The sequence below is a fragment of the Calliphora vicina genome, chromosome 1, assembly GCF_958450345.1.
Source record: "Calliphora vicina chromosome 1, idCalVici1.1, whole genome shotgun sequence".
NCBI classification, from domain to species: domain Eukaryota; kingdom Metazoa; phylum Arthropoda; class Insecta; order Diptera; family Calliphoridae; genus Calliphora; species Calliphora vicina.
In genome coordinates this window covers 157,144,911-157,166,211 of record NC_088780.1, presented here as the reverse complement: position 1 = coordinate 157,166,211, position 21,301 = coordinate 157,144,911, and the positions used below count along the sequence as shown (strand labels likewise).

The 21,301-nt window shown below is 30.2% G+C and overlaps 4 protein-coding genes and 1 long non-coding RNA gene across 6 annotated transcripts; 2 read left to right on the top strand and 3 right to left on the bottom strand.

The window, feature by feature from the left end:
• Window positions 1-557: 557 nt before the first annotated feature.
• On the bottom strand, window positions 558-2,127 carry LOC135959698 (uncharacterized). The gene is made up of 3 exons (XR_010576554.1): window positions 2,091-2,127; window positions 984-1,044; window positions 558-616 (listed from the first exon to the last, which is right to left on the bottom strand). It is a non-coding gene; the product is annotated as an uncharacterized LOC135959698 (long non-coding RNA).
• A 9,369-nt stretch (window positions 2,128-11,496) lies between these two features.
• LOC135959690 (uncharacterized protein C2orf42 homolog) lies at window positions 11,497-16,385 on the bottom strand. Its single transcript, XM_065510701.1, has 4 exons — window positions 15,364-16,385; window positions 12,017-13,012; window positions 11,777-11,959; window positions 11,497-11,694 (listed from the first exon to the last, which is right to left on the bottom strand). The coding sequence occupies exons 1-4, from the start codon at window positions 16,333-16,335 to the stop codon at window positions 11,578-11,580; spliced, it is 2,268 nt and encodes a 755-aa protein (XP_065366773.1). The 5' UTR covers window positions 16,336-16,385; the 3' UTR covers window positions 11,497-11,577.
• A 699-nt stretch (window positions 16,386-17,084) lies between these two features.
• On the top strand, window positions 17,085-17,808 carry LOC135964209 (guided entry of tail-anchored proteins factor 1). Its single transcript, XM_065516367.1, has 2 exons — window positions 17,085-17,219; window positions 17,278-17,808. The coding sequence occupies exons 1-2, from the start codon at window positions 17,151-17,153 to the stop codon at window positions 17,731-17,733; spliced, it is 525 nt and encodes a 174-aa protein (XP_065372439.1). The 5' UTR covers window positions 17,085-17,150; the 3' UTR covers window positions 17,734-17,808.
• GatA (glutamyl-tRNA(Gln) amidotransferase subunit A, mitochondrial) lies at window positions 17,778-20,994 on the bottom strand. Its single transcript, XM_065516366.1, has 4 exons — window positions 20,890-20,994; window positions 20,581-20,828; window positions 20,143-20,385; window positions 17,778-18,800 (listed from the first exon to the last, which is right to left on the bottom strand). The coding sequence occupies exons 1-4, from the start codon at window positions 20,920-20,922 to the stop codon at window positions 17,798-17,800; spliced, it is 1,527 nt and encodes a 508-aa protein (XP_065372438.1). The 5' UTR covers window positions 20,923-20,994; the 3' UTR covers window positions 17,778-17,797.
• NP15.6 (NADH dehydrogenase [ubiquinone] 1 beta subcomplex subunit NP15.6) lies at window positions 19,186-19,954 on the top strand. 2 transcript variants are annotated; one of them, XM_065510684.1, is made up of 2 exons: window positions 19,186-19,286; window positions 19,347-19,954. In XM_065510684.1, the coding sequence occupies exon 2, from the start codon at window positions 19,363-19,365 to the stop codon at window positions 19,813-19,815; it is 453 nt and encodes a 150-aa protein (XP_065366756.1). In that variant the 5' UTR covers window positions 19,186-19,286; window positions 19,347-19,362; the 3' UTR covers window positions 19,816-19,954. The 2 variants fall into 2 exon arrangements, with proteins under 2 accessions (XP_065366756.1, XP_065366763.1); XM_065510691.1 differs by having other exon boundaries at window positions 19,220-19,272.
• Window positions 20,995-21,301: the final 307 nt, after the last annotated feature.

Below are 21,301 nucleotides of genomic sequence, written 5' to 3'. Positions count from 1 at the left end.
GGGAACTATGCCAATAAGAGCTGAGAATCGTTAGACATCTAGTATGTTGATCTGATTTTGATAATATTAAAGAGACGGGAGTAATTTGCAACGTTTACCCAACAAGCATCTCTTGAAGAAATACGTGGCTTACTTGTTATTGGATAAATCTAACACCACTGTGTTTTGTTCTCACAATACGAACCATTTCTGGCCAAATATTTTTTTTATTTGAAAGATTTATGATCTTAAAGATCATGAAATGTTATTGGCAATATTTAATTTGGTTTAACTACTTTTTATTGGAATAGTAATGCTAATGTTAGACTAAGCGCAATAACTTAAATTTAAATATTAATATATATAAATTGAATTTTCAAACTCACCAATTTTTTTTGTCGTCTGGAACTTTTTCCATCTCGGCTCAGTGTTTTTATGCAGGAGTGATGAATTAGTATACAATCTGTATAAATAAAAACAAAACAATTAGTATTTTATCAAATATATAAATTTCATGATACTTTTATATTTCATATATCCAATCAATAGATATAGATAACTTTAGTTCACTTACTTCTTTTTTTTTTTGAAGATTTCATTTTTAATCCCCATCCCAGGCACCAAATGAATTTCCAACCTGTGGAGAAAATTGTCATTAGTAAATTTGGTAAATTAAGTTTAATATTTAAAATCTAGTGAGCTAAAAGGATATCCTGAAATTTACCAAAAAGAAAACAAAATTGAATTTTGATAATTCTTTTAGTAAGCTAAATTTTCTATTTTTTTTTGATATTTATCATTTAATTTATTTTTTTTTATAATTACTATATTATTTTAAAGGAGAAATTGCAAGGGGTACTTCTCGCCAAAGACTCTAGGCATTATCCTAAGAGCTTTGGTGAATTTAGTCCTTGCATTTCTACCTCATTTCCCACGATTAAATCGTGAAAAACAAAATATAGTAATAATTTCCAGTAAGATATAAGAATTTTATTTATACTTACCAAACTTAAATGGAATCGATTGCCCAAGGACTTGTCACAGGTCCGCTTGAATTTTAAAAATCTGAAAATAAAAGGAAAATTATTGAAGAATTAGTAAAGTTCACATATTGAATTGGATAACAAACAAAATTATTAAAAGAACAATTATTTTTCTTTAGCTTTTCTTTTATTATCTCCATTTACTGATTTAGTTTGTATTTCAAATTCAAATTCAATTTCATTTTAATTTTTCATTAAGTTTGAGTTTTTTTTATTAAAATAATTTTCTTTAGTTTTGATTACTAAATGGTTATGGTCACAGTTCACATTATTTTTCATATATGAATTAAATTTTTATAAAATTTACAATCACTTTCACCATTTAAATTTTTTTTATATATGAACAATTAAAATATTTGAACAATTACTTTTGTCACACACTGTATTAATTTTTTTTTAGTTTTTCCCATTATTTTTGGTCACAAAATTCACTTTTTATTTAATTTTATTCAGTTTTTTTAATCCGTTTCACAAATTTTAACAATCACTGTAAATTATAAAATCAAATTTTCATTCATTTTTTTTTATTCAATAGTTTCAAATCACTCAATAGTTTAATTTTCATAAAATTGTTTAATTTTTTTTTAACACAAAACTTTTATCACTCACGGTATTGTTCAAAATAAATTTTTAGTTTTGTTTTTCAATCTAATTTTCACTTAATCACTTTTTAATTTAATTCATGCAATTAATTTTAAAAATTAAAAGTTTTGTCACTTCACTTTTGCTTTTCACTGTACACAGTTTTTTTATTTAACTTAATTAGCATTGTTAAATTTCATAATCAATTTTTCTAAATCATTCATTAATTTTTTTATTTTTTTTTGTTCACTTTTCACGCACACTGTAAATTCCAATAAGAATTTTAAATCCGTGTTATTATTTCTAAAATTTATCGCGAAACTATAGCCACTTCTATTAAAATTTTTCACATTTTTAATTAAAATTTTTTTTTTTTGAATACTCACTTTTTACACTCACTGTAACCAAAACCAATTTTTTTTTGCACTTTTAATTTTTAAATTCCTAATTTCACTTATATCTAAATAGAATATTCATTTCACTTACCTTAAAATCCGGAACCACCCTAATGCTCAGGTTAATTTGATATAGTTTCTGAAATTTAAAAATTAATTTTTAGAAAATTTATTTAGAAATTAAAATAATTTTTACACATTTACTTACTTTTTCAATTCTGCTCCGATCCGCCATATTAGAATTCGTCATCTGTACTTTTTTTATAGGCCCAGGGCCGCCAACATGATCCCTGTAAAGAAAAAGAATTTGGTTGTGTTAGTTAACAACACCACTAATAAAATTTCCATTTGTATAACACTTTTACTTACCTTATTTAAAATCCCACTTATTGGCCATAAATCTACACCAGAACCTGTGAAGAAACAAAAGAAAAAATTATTATAATATTTTAAACAATTTAAAGTATTATTTTTATTATTTTAATGTTTATTTACAAAAAAAATACTTCCACTTACCTTTCATTCATAAATTTTTGTTTGGGTGCTTCTTCTTCACCCACGCGTAGTTTTTTTTATTTTGCCTCCTCCTCTTTTCGTTAATTCTTATAGAGTATGTTCAGTCAAGGTTGCCATATGAGAAAACATTAACGAAGGTACAGAGTCGTATTTTTTTAAGTGTGGTGAATATAAAATAGGGGTTACCAGACTATAATTTTTTTGTGGGAGTAAATAAAATACCCAAAATCTCATAAAATTTCGTAACATTAGGGTATTACAGAAAATCAGGGCGCTTATTTTTCCCTCCCATCCTGTATCCAGGGATGGATAACAGGAGTGGTTGGGTTTGTCATGTGCACCCTGTCGATACGAAAAATTTAAAAAGAAGAAGAGAGCAAATAGTTGGCAACTCAAGATTAAGGGCATACGTTTTGACAGCTGGAAGGTAGAGAAAATGTAAACAATAACAAAATACCTGTAAAAAAAATTTTATGTAGGCAAACAAATTGCTGAACAATTGTTGAAGCTAGGAAGCCATATTGGTAAACGAGGTTTCTCGATACCAAGAAGAGAAAATGTCGTCCCTTTTTTGATTTTGGCTCCACATAGTGAAGAAGGTGGAGTCCGTGGCCTCATATAAAAGAAAAACTAAATTTTTGATTTTTTTTAAACAAAATAAGTAAATTTTATTAAACAAAAGATTTTTTTTTTTAAACTTAAAGCTAAACTTAAAACTAAATCTTAAAATATAAAAATAAAAAAATAAAAAAAAACTAATCAAACCAACCTGCAAAGCCACTGCAACAAGACTCCATCCAACGAGGGAGAAGCAGCATTAGCACCACCACGCCTGGGGTGCTAGGGTATATTTGGTGATATTCCGACGAAGTACAGTAAAATACACCGGGACATATAGACGGACGTTCAATTCGGTTCCTTTTCTTTAAGAAAATAAAAAAAAAAAAACAAAAAGAAATATTTATAAAATAAAAAAAAAGGTGATTAGTGAGATATTTATATAAAAAAAAATAGGAAGTCTTAAGTATCGCAAAGTCCATCCCGCGTGTGAACCTTAACCACGCGTGCGCGAGTTAGGTTAGAGCTCTGGCCTAGGGAACAGTGAGTCGCGAGGTTAATTAACCCAAGATTTTCCTAAATCTTATATAGGTAATTCTCCTATAAAAAAAAAAAAAAATTTTATAAATAAATATATATAAATAAATAAATAAATAAAAGGAATTAGAGAATTCTAAATATTAATAGTACCTCGAACCACTTAGACATTTAGACACGTCACTGACAGGAAATATCCATCTACCCTATCCTCACCCGGGAGATTCTTCCGCAAAATTAGTTGGCCGCCAGGGAATAGAGCGGGAAAGCAGTAACGCTAGATTTAAAAAGATACATTATAAATTATTATTATTAAAAGAAATTTTATTAAATTAAACTAAAAGCAAAAAAAAAAAAAAAAATTAAAATTTAAAATCTTAAATTTAAAATTTAAAACTAAAATCTTAAATTTAAAATTTAAAACTAAAATCTTAAATTTAAAATTTAAAACTAAAATCTTAAAGCTAAATTTTTAAAACTGAATCTTAATGCTAAAATTTGAAATTTTTAAACAAAAACAAAATTTTTGTACATTTTTATTTCTAAAGTAAATTTTGTTAATAATTCTTTTTTTTGTTTGTATAAATTCATTCTTTATTAATAAACCGAAACTTTTATAATGTTTAAATGAAATTGCTATTTTTCAAGTTTTTTTTTTAAAATGATTTACTAAATTTCAGTAAACGCGGCGGTAAGTAGGGAAGGTATTGTTTGCGGGGAAAGTTTGGGACATTCTTACGATAGGATGTCATGGCGGGATTCAATCCCGAGTGGGTGGGTTATCTCCTGGCAACAACATCAGCCAGGAGAAGAAATTGTTCGGTAGATAGGTACGCAGGGAAATAAAGGAAAGAGAAAAAGGACAAGAGAAACTACTTCGAGCCCCTTTAACTTAAATATACTTTTGCTGGTATGATTTTTGTGATAGTGTGTGTTTTCGATCCGGATTGCTGGCAAGGACCACCCCCTCCGGCGAGTTCCCAGCCAGGCAAACGCGAGCATACCAGCGCCGCCGGCAATCTGGCCACCTTGTTTCTTTATGTTTATTTTGTTTTCTGTTTGTTCAATGGACAATGAACAGACGTTTGACAGACACACCAGCCCACACACTACAAAAAAAAAACATAAAAAAGAAACTCTCAGTTAATGATAAAATAAACAGATAAACAACAACAAAAGATCAGTAATAACAACAACAACAAATAAAATTAATTATATTAATAAATTACTTCTAATTTAAGCTAAGGACAAAACAATGGAAGAAAAAGTATTATAAATTATAAACAAATAAAAAATTATAAATATAAAAATGTTTATAAAAACATTAATAATAAAAAAAGAAAGAAAAAAAAACACAACATTTTTTTTATTAAAGCAACAACAAATTTCAATTCATTTTAAACAAAAATACAAAGTAAAACATTTTTCGATTTAGTTAAAAATAGAGGTAATATTATTTAGTACGAAAAATAATTTGAACCTGTCCCAATAAGTTTAGAATGAAATCTAAAAACAAACATTTTTAATTTTTTAGAAACTTTTATAGAAAACCCAAAAGTATGCAATATTAGTTAAATTTTCCCTCAAGGCCATTAACCTTTATGTCAATATACCTGGGTATGTTTAGCATTTTCAAAATGGTGTATCTCTGAATTGGATATTCGGATCAACTTGAAAATTCTTGATATCCTAGCCAAAACTATTGTCCCAAAAAACGCAATTGTCCCAAGTTCGGTTAGGATAGGATCACCCGTTTGGAAGATATATAATATAATGATCAAATTTAAGAGTATAGTATTTTTTCAACGTTTTTACCAGCGGGACCAAATATATCCCGATTTTCTCAATTTTTCTTTTATTGGACTAACAACAAATGTATGTATATGTCAAACAAAAAAAGAGGTATTTAAAAATCTTGACTGACTCCTGAATTTAAAAAAAAATTAAAGATTTTTCCCTAGTTTTTTGAGAAAAGGGTATTTTTTATTTTTAAGTTATCTAATAAATTTCAAAGAAGATGTATTATAACTTTACACTAAATATTTTAAATGAAAATAAATTTAAAAATTCTTGATACGGAGGGGACCAGGTCCATTCAAATAACGCCTATTTTTATGTAAAATTCAACTTTAGTGCAAAAATTTTCAAATCGCGTAGTAGATATCAAAATACAGTAACCTATTTTAGATGGCCAAATATGTTCTTAATTATTTTGTAAAGGGTTCCGATAACTCCGCTCCTGTTTTTATTTTTCAATATCTAATAGAAAAGTCTATATAACTGTAAAATTCCATTAAAAACTATTAATAAATAAAAAAAAATTATTTTAATTTGAAAAATTTGTATCTTTGCAAAAACTCAATTCAAAGCATTATTTGTCATACCTATACAACCACTTTTTTCATAAAACAATGACAAAATGTAAGGGTATAACTCATAGGGTAACATAGAGACGAGACGGAATTGTCAAAAACCTAAGTCTGTTGCCAAAAACCTATCTCTTGCAACAACAAAATACATGCTAGACAATGTATTTTGTTGTTGTATCAGAAATATTATTTGTTGTATTTTTGTTTGACAAATCGGAGTGTCTCGTTTCTATGTATAATTCTCTATGGTATAACTGGTTATCATAAAATGTTTGAACTTTTGTATATTTTTAACAAAATAAAAAAAAATAATTCAGAAATTCCAACAAACGAGTTAGATATTAGCATTTTTATGCTAACGGCAGCCATTCATCATATAAAACGTATGAACATACCCAGGTATGTTGCTGTTGACGTGCGTAAAGCAGTTCTGCTGTTGACATAAAGGTTAAATGGTTAATTTGTAATTTTTCTTTTAAGAAATCCCTAACATTTAGAAATGTTTTAGAAGTTTTACTTAAAGTTTTCTCAAAATGTACGTGATTATTTTTATTTTATTGTTAATACCAATGAATAACAAGGCTCTAATTTTTACACAACAACAACATTTCTCTCTTCTCACATACAAGTACTATGTGAATTCAACACACTTGAAAGATATGTAAAACAAACAGAAATTTCAAAATTTTTTCTTCAAATTTTAACTAAAATAGCATTTTCTACACATTATTTCACAAACACACAGGGCTGTGTTGACAGCATTTAAGCAAATAGTCAAATGTATCCCTTATATACAGTAATTGTTACTAATGTCTGATCACTTGGCTGACTCCAATTGATATATTTTGGGGAATTTGACACGCATATGCTCCTTGTAGTGCAGAGAGAAGTCTATTGATTACTTCATATATCCCATATAACCTAGCGTGAAGTCAATTGTCACTTAACTCTTTGCGGTTTTGTGGTCACTTTACTAACCACCTTTATTATAGTCTTTAAAGCATAGTTTATTGGCATCTATTGGCATTAGTGAATGGTAAATCGATTACGATTATGGTCGAAAATCGATTTTCAGGGTCTAAAAACGATTATTTCGTGCTGAAATCGATTTTTGATAACGATTAATCGAAATAGAAATAAAATTCCGGAATTTTTAGTATTGTCTACGTTTTTTGCTTTCATTAAAATTTGCATCGGAAAATATTCACGGAGGACCTCATTTTTTTATGCGAAATTTTTTCAACCTTAAGAAATTTGTATAAAAAGTGCTACGAAATTTTTTCCATAAAATTGTTGTCAAATATTTGCCTTTACGGTTTATAAAATGATCACCTCAACATCAAGGAGTTATAATACTCTTTCAAAATATGATTTTAATCCGTAATTATAGCGTATATGGGTCATTTGCTATAGTTCCCAAAAATGCAGGTCGATTATTAAAAAATCGATTATTGGGTTCGATTAATCGACTGTAAAAATCGAAATGAAAATGGTTGGTCGAAAATAGATTATTAGCTTTTCATACCATTCACTATTTGGCATTTTGCTAAAGAATTATATTTTTTGAAGTAATCGTTTATTTTTTTTTTGCAAAACTTTGCCGTCAAGGTGCTCATTGTAATCCAAAAAGATCAATTGACCCCCTGCTTAAGATATGCACGTATTAAAATAACTACTCACATATGATCGGTTGAATCACTAGTTCGGAACAGTCTCCTAGAACTGCTGCGAGGTTTGAACACCAAAATATATGAAACAAATTTTACTAATACATTCTTTAAGTTAGGTTTTTTCTACCAGTAGAATTAGGTTTTATTTACAACGTTCCACTTCTTGTTATTCTTTGGTTAATATCATTGATTTCAGCTAGGGATGCCAAACGGGACTGAGTTTTACAAATCCCGGGATTCGGGATTTTAGAAATGTAAATCCCGGGATCCCGGGATTTTTCGGGACCCCGGGATTTTTCGGGATCCCGGGATTTTTCGGGATTTCGGGATTTTTCGGGACTTCGGGATTTTAGTTAAACGTAAAAAACATCAAATTCAACAATAAAAACTATTATATCATTAATATATTTAAGTAAAAACATAACAAATCAAAAACTAATGCGTTAAATTAAAATAAAATGGTCCATGATTTCCCCTAGCTCCATACAATTGTCCACCGGAGTACTGTTTGAGCAGTCATAAATATCTTGATTATGCGGCAATCCTTATAAAATTTTGCACAAAATAAGTTGTAAATAATCTGAAATTATACTGTAAAGTACTGCGGAAATCGGGCTACATTTGCCCCTAGTCCCCTTTAGAAAATAACTTGAACATAAATTTCGTAAAAGTGTAAATTGTGTAAAAGCCTGTTAATGCAAGGGAGACGTGCTGCTCTCCGATTCAAATGAAAAAATCTGTCTGCGTTTGGATTTGAAGCGAGATTAGTATTATAAAAAATATGCTGAAATTTAGGGTGCTTCAAAAATCGTCCAAAAATATCAAAAATCTCATAATATTTCGGGATTTGTTAATCCCGAAAAATCCCGGGATTATTTTTCACAAATCCCGGGATTCGGGAAATCCCGATCCCGAAAAATCCCGGGATTTTCGGGATCGGGATTTCGGGATTGGCATCCCTAATTTCAGCATATACATATTCTGAACAAAACTTTAAATTTGTACAGCATCATGTCCAATAAATCAACAGTTATTAAGCTTTTGAAGAAATGAAGAAGTCTTGTTTTGTGGAGCATATACATACATTTTTTTCTCACTTTCGCTTACTTAGGGTTTTTATTCCCGGAATTCCCGTTACCAATTTCACAAGAATTTTAGCAATTTTTTACTACCCGATTCCCGGGATTTTTTGTCGGGAATCCCGAGAATTTAAAACAGATGAAAATACAAAGAAAACAAGTTGGATCGCTAATTTTCTTACCAAAAAAAATGCGAAGAGGTATTTTTACAGATTTTCTCTTATATTCTCGGCAATAATGGACTAAACATACATACGGACACCGCTCTATCGACTTCGGTAATGTATTATACAATATATTATGATTATAACACTAAATTTTTATATGAATTTTGGCTTTAATATTTCGGAAATTCCCGAGTTCCCGGGAATGGAACAAAAAATTTCCCAATTCCCGGGAATCAAAAAATGTGGGGAAATTAAAAACTCAAACAGCGATGTATTTTTATACCCTAGATCACCGTAGTAAGAGATAATTCGATACAAATTATTTGGCCCAATGATAAACGCTATCGAAAATGGTTAAAATCGGTCCATGATTTCATACAGCCTAATAGCTAAAGCTACGTTTCCGCATACACCGTATTCGGCACCGTAAACGAAATTCCATACATTTGCACCGAAAAAAAGTTCGTTTCAGAAATCGGCAACGAAAATTGGGAACGAAACGGCACCGATCAGTAACGAAAAACCTGTCATTTGGGGCCGGAATGAAAACAACTTCAAGTAGGTTGTTTTCGGTGATGTAGGAACGAAATTATTTTAATTATTATTTTATTTCAAATTTAAAGAAAATCAAAATGAATAAAAAAAAAATAAATTTTCTTTATTGGAAGAGGAAAAAATAATAGATTTTGTCAAAAATAATGAAATTCTATTTAATGTGCGACATCCAAAATTAAAAAATAATTTCGTTTGTTTTATGCCGCAACGCACCCAACTGAAACGAAAACAATTCAGAAACGAGACGGTGACGAACACCAACGTTTTTTAGTTTCAATTTTCGTTATCGGCACTGATTACGGTGTATGCGGAAACCCAGCTTTAAGCGGACACTTTTATGAAAAAAAGCTAAATTTTAGGAACATATTTTCCATGTTTTAGGAATTTCGGTATACATATCTTCATCAATTAAGCTAGACAATCACCCTCAGTAGAGTTCCCCAGTAGGGATTGGGTTGTATCCGATCAATGGGGGTACAGTTTTCACTGACGGATCCAAGATGGACTCTGGTACAGGGGCTGGGGTTTATGTGATCGACAAGGATATCAAACGTTCATATAGACTCTCCAACAAGTGCAGAGTTTTCCAGACAGAGATCTTCGCGATCTGGAATGCCTCAGAATTGATAAAGACACACGTCAATGAGAGGTCTGTAGTGACTATATATTTGGTACTTAAGGCTCTGAAATATCATTTAATACATTCCTGCTTAGTGGAAGACAGTAGGAGAGCTCTCGAGAAGTTATTGGTATACTACTCAATAAGATTGTGTTGGGTACCGAATTTTTTTCTTTTTCTTTCTCTATGCAGATTTGGATTCTTGTTTTACTATATATGACTCTTGAAGGGAATCGCAATGGACCTTATCTCCGAGTGGAACTACACATAGGGCACACACTTTCCAAACTAAACTAAAGGTAGACAATTTTATACTTAGCAGTTTCCAAGATTGACATGGAGCGATATGGTTTAAACAAACGAATAAATTATCCTGATTCGAGGGGCATAAAGGGGCACAAACGCATAATAACACTTATGGTGTTATACAAATCATTTATACACACAATCATTAATCGTGAGTGAATAAATATGTTATTCGAATTTAGCGATTTTTCTTTAAAATACTATTCTCTATAAAATTTTATTTCTATTATTTTTAATTATTTCTTTGCCAAACTCCCTCCCTACTTAAATTTGAAGTGACTGCTTAATTACTAATAAGCTTAACAAAAAACAATTTTTTAAGACTGGTTTTTCATAGATTTTCTTAAATTATAAAAACAAACACAATTACAATTTATTACACAAACTTATTTATACAAATTATGCTAAAGCACAAATTTGTAATGCTTAAAAATTTATTAAGAACAAAATAATGATTTCAATCCATTATTAACACTTTTTTGTTTTTATTCCAAAATTAAAGGTCCACAAATGAAACTGTATATAGTAAATAAAATATGTAGTTTAACGTTTTTGATTTTTATGAATTACAAAATGGAAATGCAATGAAGTTTTTTAAAACTGAGTAAAGGAGTGAGTGAAATGAGAGTAAGATGAAATCAGCCCTATGCGGATTTGTATTTCGAGCAAGATCTAAATTATGAAAATTATTTTAAAAAACTTTAACAAAAAAATATTAAAATAATTAATTTTCAACCTTTCTAGGTTATTAACTTTACCACATTTTACAGAATAGGGCTGATAAGGTTTGTTGTTTTTATTTTCTTTTTAAGTTGTGAAAATCATGATAAATTAATGTAAAACAGTATGAAAAACAAAAGAAGAAAACTTATGATTATACGATAGCGTATGTATGTAAATGGATTAAACAAAAAAGAAAACGAAAAAAAAGCATGAGATTAAGAAATTATGATAATGATAAATATGCTAAGAATTTAACAAATAATATTTGTAAGAATAATAAAACGAAAAATAAATATGAAAATATTGAAATAAAAATTTATGCAAATAATGCACAAAACTTGTGGTTTTCTTTTTTAATGGAAATGCAAAATAAAACAAGTTTCGGTAGAGCAGAAGTGTTTTTTGTTTTCATTACTATTTATTTAACAACAGACAAAAGAAAATAATACTGTTTATATGGGACAACTGATATGTAAAGGTTACAGTGTGACCTCTGGTTCTTTAACACTTACGCAAAATTCGATGGTCATTAAACCAAAATTACTTTTGGGAAACGCAGAGGGCAGCCATTCTAATTTAAGGCCACATTTTGGGGGCTGTTTTAAAAAAAAAATATAACATTTTTTGAAGGAGTTTTCTTAAAGAAAAAAAATTATTAAAAAGTTAAACTTGACTTACCTGTATATTGTTTGCTGATAATTCCGCGTTATTTGAGAATTGTATAAATGCTTTATAAAGTTGAATTTTGGGATATATTGGTCTAAAATTGTTATTTTCTGTCAACTGTATCGTGGCTGGTACATACAATTCAAAACCTCCATCATTTAAACGCTGATATGAGCGTTCCAATTCTATTTTCAGCTGAAAAGTTAAAAATTGAAAAACCTATTCGATTCTTATTTGCTGAAAAAAACTTACATTTTTACTGCTAAATATTCTTTGCACCGCAGAGGCTTGATTCAAATACCAGGTATATTTTATAAGATCTTTATATTTACCACTTTTTACAACACTAGTGGTATTTGGCAGTCTTCGTTTGTTATTTAAGGCAAAGGTTTTATTAAAATGATTAAAAATTGTTTCAGGTACATGAAACGTACTCTTTACATTAGACGAATCTTGTATGTTAATACTGTCATTTATAACTTCGATTATATGATCCAACCAACTCTCATAACTTAAACCGGGTAGTTTATTGTCTGCAGGATTTGCTTCAGTTAGTTGTGGTAAAATAAATTGTTTTGCCACAGCTTGATTAGATTTAACTAAAATTATTTTATTAGGATTTAGTTTAGATATTTGTATAATTTTGTTATTTCTTTCAAAGGGCAGCTTTTGTATGGGTGTAGCAAGTTTTATAATTTTAACTGGACCTTGTTTTAAAACTATAGATTTCTGTACAGGTACTGTTGTGGTATTAATTACATTAATACATGGCTTTAGGTTAAGCTCTTCTGCATTATTGTTAAATTTACTGCCAGTTATAGAAGTTTTTAATAATGATTTCTGTTTATTATTGTAAATGGGATATATGTTTGATGTTTCCATTACTTGAGACTCTAAATTATTGAGATTTTCTATATCTTTTGCCAGTTCTATATTGTCATTTGACACTTGCATATTGTGATTCAGTTGGAATTGCTCTATAACACTTAGACCATTCTCATTGAAATCAATGACAGTTTGTGTTGTGGAGTTAGCTGTTGTGGCCTCTATAGGTTGCGGCGTTTTTATATGGGAAAAATTTAAGTCCAAGTCTTCAGCATTTATACAGGCTGTGGTGTCATTAAGTTTAGGATCTTTTATATGCATTTCTGAAGTAGGCGTTTGTTGTGGAGGTTTCTTAAACTGTTGTATATTGGTTTGTTTGTCATTGTTAACATCCAAAATGATGTCAGAAAAATCAGGTATATTCTAAAAAAAGAAGAAAAGATATGTATGTAAATAAATCATAGTTGTTAGTTGAAGAATAAATTGTTGTATATATTTGTTAGAACTTTATACAATACAAAATAAGGTCATTAGTTAATAGTGATAATTGATTACTGAATACATAGATAAATGTATACTTATGTTTATTTTTTTATGTTAGTTTTGATTGATACTTGTATTTTAAATATGGGAAATTCCATTATCTCGAACGTGACCGCCTTACACTTTAAAAGTGAAAAAAGTCAAAATAAATCAAATTTTTATTTTGATAAAAGGCTTAATTTATAGCTTATAATTAGTGCTAAGTTTGATTTTGGTTAAGTTTTCATTTTCAAGATAATTGCAAAAAACCGAGGAAAATACAGAAGTAATTTTCATGAGGTCTAGTTTCATAAGAAAGTAAATTTGGTGAAGATGGTTTTAGACACCTAAAACAATACCTTAGGTTTACATTAGAAATTACCAATTTTGTATGTCACCTATACCGATGTGTAGATCCACTAAGAAGGAATTTTGGTAATTCTAATTTTAAGGCTGGGTAATTGATAAAAACGATTAAAAACGGTATCTCTACATCTCCGGAACTAATAAAGCTAGCACCAAAAATAATACTTAATCCGAATTTATACTAAAAATAAGTAAACAGGTGCGTGGTACCTTTTGATGGTTTTACTTTTAAGGGAATAAAAAGATCGAAAATCCAGTTTTACTACTTTTTTTGTACTACTACTACTTTTTTTGAATTAAATTTAATTGAAATAATAAAAACTAATTTTAACATGTCACACTTACGATATCGCACGTGATCAACTTTATATAAATAAGTACCAAGATATAAATCTTCTTATTGTTCAGTAAGGCACTCAATATTTGATAAGATTTCTGCAAGTACTTTCGACGTACTGATAAAAAATGTGGTTTTTCAATCTCGCACGGGACATCGAAACATGTGATAATGCAACGCAAAAAATTACAGTTATTTGCAATCGCGTAGTTATTTTTATGCATTCTTTTTTGACTCTTGTAACCTCAGAAAGATTTTAGATATCAAAAGTCATTATGCATTGACTATCTTTAAGAACTTGTATCAAAACAAAACGCGCATTATAAATATTCAAATTAGAAAAGTTGACCTTGAACGACTTTGTATGCGAATATCTCGAAATGGGTTATGAATAAATGTGAATGTACTTTCTGAGTCGATTAAATGACTGGCTGGCTGTCCATAAAAACCTTGTGCGCAAAGTACAGGTCTCAATTTTTAAGATATTTCATTCAAATTTGACACATGCATTTTTTCAGCCCAAAAACGAAGCCTATTTATTGAAACTTGCTGAAATTGAAATTCCAAATAAGTTTTGTATATGCGGAAGTCATGTCATTTAATTTTATGATGATCAGTCTATAATAAGTCATAGCTCGCATATAATGGCCACTTACGAAAATCACTTTAACGATTACCTATAATATCTTAAATATGTTGGAATCCACATTGAATTTAACAAAAATAATATTCATATTCATATCGCAAATCACTAACGAAAAGAAATTATTGAAATTTTAAAAGAAAAATGTTTTTAATCTTTTATTCAGTGTAGGGTATTATATAGTCGGGCTTGACCGATTGTGGTAAATGGAAGTTTAAAAATATGCAAATTCAAGCTGGGTGTGATTCAATATCATTTTTAATACATATTTATTAATAAATAAATATTTGTTCATATTTTAAACACTTTTTAAGTACATTTTAAAGAATTGTTTAAAAACCAATGAATGTTATTTCACAAAACCAAAAAATCTGTATTAACAATAGATTTGTGCTTAGTATTTCAATGACCGTTCATTTTAGTTCAATCGCTCTTTGACTATTTATAAGAGAACAAGAAACGAGTGATACATGTCTTATAATAAAATATTAAAATTGGCTCTCTGTTCTGAACTAACTAGAGCTAAATTGCACCTTGGGTTATTAATTTGCTGTCAGTTTCCATATAATTCTGAGAACGGATTCTGTCCATTTCGGCATTATTTCAGAATGCGTATAAAAAGAAGCAGGAAAAGCAAGGAAGACACGCATTTAGTTAAGAACCATTTTAGTTCATAGTTCAATACTTAACTAAGTGAGCAAAGGATTTGAACTAGTTCAATTAGTTCAAATAATGGAATCGTTCAATTGAACTAGTTCGTTCATGAACTACCCAAGTCTAATTAACAACTTTGGATGTAATTTATATGTTGTTTGGTAAGGTTTATTGCAAGTAAAAAATAAATATTTATTATTTCTTTTAAGTTGCAGGCTTGAAAAATACTTTACAGCCCATATTTTTACTCACATTTTCCGCAAACAGCTCCTCAGTGAAATTGAAAATATCATCTGAATTGTCATTTTCAACTTTAATACTTTCTTTGCACTTTACCAAACCCAAATCGTAGTCCATAAATTGTGATGGTCTAGCAGTGCCACAATCCACAATGGGCGTATTCAGACTGGTAGGCATCCATAAATACTGCAGTAAATCCAAAAATCTACCATATAATGTTTTACCCTCCGGTTTATTTAAGATGGCCGCTAATAACAATAGCAAATGATCACAGATTTCTTGTTTCATGGTCACCGAATTATCCGGTTCCAAAATGAGTTTCAGCTTTTTACAAGAACACGAAAAATTACCGCTTTTATTGGGCACCATATTACTGAAAACGGTAACATGTAAACGGCCAGCCGGAAACATTTTCGATTCTACACATTTCACCACGAAAATTGAGGAATTTAGTTTCTGTATGGGATGTATCATTTTCTCCTCCAATTGATATAAATCCCATAAATGTTGTTTCTGTTCAACTGGTATATTAAGATTCCACAAAATGCTTTTATCTATGGGATACACCTCGGCCAGAGCAACATCCCTCAACACTTTACAGGCCTTAATGTGTCGACAAACTAAATGCGTGGGCTCAAAAGCATCATATTTGCAATTGTCCACATAACAAACTGCACCCGGTTGCGATTCCATTGGTCCCACACAATCTGTAATGCTTACAAAATTACGCGGCTGCAGTAATTTCTCTTTACTGCGTAACGAGTAGAGTTTTGTGCGGCCATATGTAATCAATTGTATGGGATCAAAAGGTTTAATGGCGGCAAGTCTCTTTTTACGCAAATCACAGTTAACATTACGACATATTAAGGCTCGCTGACCGTTAATGTAACCACAGGAAGTACACTTTTTTAGACCACGCAATGTGGCACGACATAATATATTGTTTTTTGTTAATTTTTCACACATCACTTCACTTTTCAACATCTTTTTTAACACTTTATTTTATTAATTTTTATCACTCGAAAATTACCGTACGAAAAACTAAAGTTAACCCATGTTCAAACAAAACTAATTCTAACGTAATTTAGGGATGCCAGATATCTGTTAGAAATTAATCCAACTAAATTGTTTGTGGGAAATAAATAATAAAATTTGTTTAAAAAGTTATTATTGTTATTTAAATAACTCAGCTTTATAATTTTTCGGTTTTAATAGTATTTAATAAATATAAATGAAGGACTTGCTGCATTAATTCTATAAGCCACAATATCAAAATACTGAAAAAACAATGTTTAAGTACGCTTTACATTTTTAAGTCTATAAAATATTCGAAATAATTTGAAAATTAATTTTATCTGGCTCAAGTTCATTTATTATAATTACTCTGTAATAATTAGAATAATAGAATAACGTAATTTAGACAACTGACAAATTGTAATGCTTTTTTTACCCTCCCTATTGCATCTTCAGCAATTTTACATTCATACATAATTAAATTAACAGATAAAATCAATTTTCGAATTCAGTTGTACTTTTTATAAAATTGTACATCCCATCATTTAAAATTTAGCTTTATTTCTAATCCCAATCACTTCATTGTTTACTAATGAAAATTTAGATCTGGCCATTTTGTATCATATGATTGTTATCAGTTTTTGGCGTTGCCAACCATTCTATGTAAATTAGTGTTGTAAAGTGATTTTTCATATGCCTAACAGCTGACTAGTCATTACCGAAATATAAATAAAAAAAAGAGGAAATTGACAAAGATTGTGGAAGTATTTATCAAATTCAACAAAATGTTTTTATTTATAGCCATACTATTGATATGTTTCTTTCTAACTTTTGCCGCTGATATTATTAAATTGGTATGTATTTCTAAATAAAACTAATTTCTTCTAAATAACAAAAAAAATGTATTTGCAGCTGAAAATATCAAAATTATTTGCACCAAAACAGCACAATGCAGTTTTGGAAGATAACTTACGCAAAGCGCGTGAGGAATTGGAAAAAGTCATGAATTCTGGTGCCGATAGTGGAGAATATACATTTTTCATTAAAAGTATGAGAGCCAAAGAAAAAGTTAAAGATTTGGAACAAAAAATACGCAGTGAACGTACAGTCGGCCAATTGAAAGGAGCCTCAGTGGAGATTATGCTTAATTATGGCTTAAAGACGTTGCTTTATTTAACATTAGTTATTATTTCGATAAGAAATCGTTACAATCCGGTTTTGGTATTTGGTGAACAATTTAATTTCCAACCTTTACAGGGCCTGCTAACTTTTCCAACTGGTGTTCCCAATGCTGTCTCTGTACCAGTGTGGGTGTTGTCTTGCAATGTAACTTTTAGATTAATTTCTGGACTAATTAAACAAAAATAAATTACTTACATTAAGACTTTAGGTGAGGTAATTAATAGTTGTGCTTTTTTCAATAAATTTAAAATTATTTACTAATTTTGGAAAGTTGTTCATTATCAAAACAATTAAAATTGACTTGGGCCTCTATCCATCTGGCAACAGTAAGCAGCTGTTCTTCGTTGAGAGTATTGCTCATTAGTTGCAGACCTATGGGCAAGCCTTGACTAGACACTCTGATTGGTATGGAAATTGCAGGTATGCCAGCCATATTGGCCGGCTGAGTACAGAAATCTTGCACTGCACATTGATCGCGATTCGAAACCGAAACAAAATCCTTATATAATGGTGCATCCGATAATGTAGATGGTGTTAAAAGTATATCCGCTTTTTCATCATTGTCGCCAGTGACAAAAACACGTTGAAAGTCTTCGGCAATTAAACGTCTTACTCGTAAAGCCTTCTCAAAATATTTATCATAATTTTGGCGCAATAAGAAGTAGTTGCCAGTTAAAATTCTGGTCTTTACCACATTATTAAATCCTTCGGCTCTTGTTTTCGCATATAATTGTTCCGTACTGCTGTCATCATCGGCACGATGACCATATTCTATGCCATCGTAACGGGCCATATTACTGGCTATTTCACATTGATTTAAAATCGAGTACACAAAAATACTGGCTGCAGTGTGTGGAAGCGAAACTTGTTTCACTTGCGCCCCTCCAGTTTCCAGTATATCGGCAATTTTTCTCCAGGTCTGTAGTACTTCTGCTGATAAGCCATTACAATGATATTCTTTAGGTATGCCAATACGTATGTTTTTTAAATCAATTTGATCTGGTTCGGAAAGGTTAATTTGGCGATAAGGTTTTTTGATGGTAGTGGAGTCTCGATTATCTGGACCAGCCACCGCATTTAGAATATCCACACAATCGCTTACACAACGTGTAAATATACCAGGTACATCCATGGAATTTACTAAGGGAATAAGTCCATGTCTGGAAACTAAACCGTAGGTTGGTTTGAAACCTACAACACCACAATACGAGGCAGGATTACGAGTTGAGCCGCCAGTATCGGAACCAATTGAACTGCAGATATAAAAATGATAAAATTTGTATAACTTTATTAATTTTATTAAATGTATCTTTAAATAATGTTTCATTTTAAAACATAATCTACATATTCATATTATTTATTGTATGTATATGATTTTGAAGATTCATTAATGGAGAACGAAAACTGACCTAATTATAATTTTAAAAATCTAAAATAATATGTTTAATCAAAGACTTTTTAATAATTTTAAGTTATTATTTACTTTCACAAGTAACAACAATTAGGACCTATGAACAAATTGGACAACAAATATTTCAATTTAAAAACTTCAAATCGTTTTAAATTATTTTGAATAACTAAAATTGTCTAATTCCTCTGTTCTTTCTTATTAACAAACAATTACCAACACTGTTTTTGTTTAAGATATTTGGCAACTCTAAACGTCAAGACATTTCATTTGACATTTCGTTAACTGTCAGTTGGTTGGTTTCTAGTGGCAGCGCTGTAAGCAGCAAAAAGTGTGTTTTTCATATAAGAATTTTTTACAGAAATAATCGAAATATTTTAATTCTTTTTAGCAAAAACAAACGAAAAATGTCAGCTCTTTTGCGTTTTGCCAATCGTGCTGTTGTACAGCGTTCTTTGGCCTACAATCAATCGCTCAGTGTTGTGCGTAGCATTAAAACCTCACCAAAAAAAGATGAAACTGCTGCCTCTGTTGCACCCGTAACAAAAGACGATTTTGCAAATCCAAATCCCAAGAACTGGGTTAGTTACGGTTTCGATACAAAGGATGAGAGCAATGATCGCAATTCGACAAAGTCGTCTTTCTTCTTTGCCGTAACTTTGTGTTTGGCTTGGGGCACATTCTTCTGGGCATATTTGCCCGACACACAATTGCGTGATTGGGCACAACGTGAAGCCTACTTAGAATTGCGTCGTCGTGAAAAGGCCGGTGTGGATTTGGTCAGTCCCAACTATATTGATCCTGCCAAAATTGTGCTGCCTTCTGATGATGACATTGCCGATATGGAAATCATCATTTAAACGATTTTTGTCTATATAAACAAAAAGTGTTTTTTCTTTTTCTAAATATTTAAGTGTAATTGATAATGTTATGTAATTGAATGGAACAGAGAAGAAAGCCAGCTGAGGCGGTGAAATTTAATAAAATTAGTGAAAAGAATGCAAGGAAGTGTAATAATTTTATGAAATTCTTATGAAACAACGGAGATTGTGTAAAAAATTAAATTTCTAAGAGGATTTTAAGTTTTGAGGTTGTGTTTACCTTTTGCACAGGGGTGGGATTTACAAAATGATAAAATGCAATTTGTTGAAATTATTTTCAAAAAAATGTATAATTTGCAAACTTACCCATAACAAATGCCACTGGCAACAGCTAAGGCTGAGCCCCCAGAACTACCACCAGTTATACGCCAGTTGTTTTCACTAAAATCTTCACTCCAACAATTTTTGGATGGACCAAAAATAGAATCTACCGTACCAGAACCCATAGCAAATTGATCCATATTTGTTTTTCCTATTAAAATAGCACCAGCTTTCAACAAACGTTCATAAACGGTGGCATTGTAAGGCGGTACAAAGTTTTCCAACATTCTTTTAAAGAAAATTAGTTATTTAAAGTTATAATTAGTTTTAGTATTGTCTGGTTTTTGTCAGAATTGCAGGATTTTAGTCAAGGTCTAGTACCAGGTATTTATTTAATGTAAGAGAATCTTTCCAGTTAATTGAGATTATATACTTTGTATTATAGGAATTCAACTAATTCATAGTAATGTAATATGTACTTACTTTGAGGCACAGGTTGTGTGTACATTTTCGGTACAGAAATTATCCTTTATGGCAATGGTTATACCATCCAATGCACCCTTACTTTGTTTCTCATGATAACGATGGGCTGATTCTTTGGCCTGATGTAACGCCAACTCCGGTGTGATGCGGATGAAGGCATTTAGCTCTTTAAACTTAACAGCATTATCTAAGGCACAATCAGTAACATGCCGGGGTGAATAAAAACCATTTTGGTAGCTGGTCGTCAGCTAAAAGTAGTAATTTAAATTGTAATATATATTAATGGGTTATTCTTTAATTCAAAAATACTTGTTTTATATTTTGTTTCAAATGTCTTCGCATTTTTTGGCCGGGCACAAAAAATAAATATCTGGATAGACTTCAAATGTACACTCGGACAGCTGTTGTCTGTTTATGTCGCAAATTATAAATGGCAATACTATAAAGGTAAACAATAGCATGGCAATGCTTGGCAGTGCAATCAAACAAACTCAATTGATAGTACTGTTTTAGTCATAGCGATAAGGCAGTTTTATCGTTAAAGCAGTGTTTATGTTTTCATGTGTGTTTTGTTCTCTTGGTATTCTACTCAGTTTCAAATGGAATTTAAAAATCAGCATTAAAAATTGTACTTTTTGGGACTTTGGGACACATGTAAATACTATTGTAAAAAATTATTTTATCGGACAAATCTAGAAGCGGACGATGAACTGAAATTCTT

Excerpts from the sequence above, each read along its gene's own strand:
- GatA (XM_065516366.1), bottom strand. The coding sequence starts at position 20,922 with ATGCGAAGACATTTGAAACAAAATATAAAACAA. Across the intron at positions 20,386-20,580 it reads CACACAACCTGTGCCTCAAA|AATGTTGGAAAACTTTGTAC; the intron begins GTAAGTACATAT and ends TTTCTTTAAAAG. Across the intron at positions 18,801-20,142 it reads GCCAGTGGCATTTGTTATGG|TTCAATTGGTTCCGATACTG; the intron begins GTAAGTTTGCAA and ends TTATATCTGCAG.
- NP15.6 (XM_065510684.1), top strand. The coding sequence starts at position 19,363 with ATGTCAGCTCTTTTGCGTTTTGCCAATCGTGCTGTTGTACAGCGTTCT.
- LOC135964209 (XM_065516367.1), top strand. The coding sequence starts at position 17,151 with ATGTTTTTATTTATAGCCATACTATTGATATGTTTCTTTCTAACTTTT. Across the intron at positions 17,220-17,277 it reads CCGCTGATATTATTAAATTG|CTGAAAATATCAAAATTATT; the intron begins GTATGTATTTCT and ends ATGTATTTGCAG.
- LOC135959690 (XM_065510701.1), bottom strand. The coding sequence starts at position 16,335 with ATGTTGAAAAGTGAAGTGATGTGTGAAAAATTAACAAAAAACAATATA. Across the intron at positions 11,960-12,016 it reads GAATATTTAGCAGTAAAAAT|CTGAAAATAGAATTGGAACG; the intron begins GTAAGTTTTTTT and ends TTAACTTTTCAG. Across the intron at positions 11,695-11,776 it reads TATCAGCAAACAATATACAG|CCCCCAAAATGTGGCCTTAA; the intron begins GTAAGTCAAGTT and ends TTTTTAAAACAG.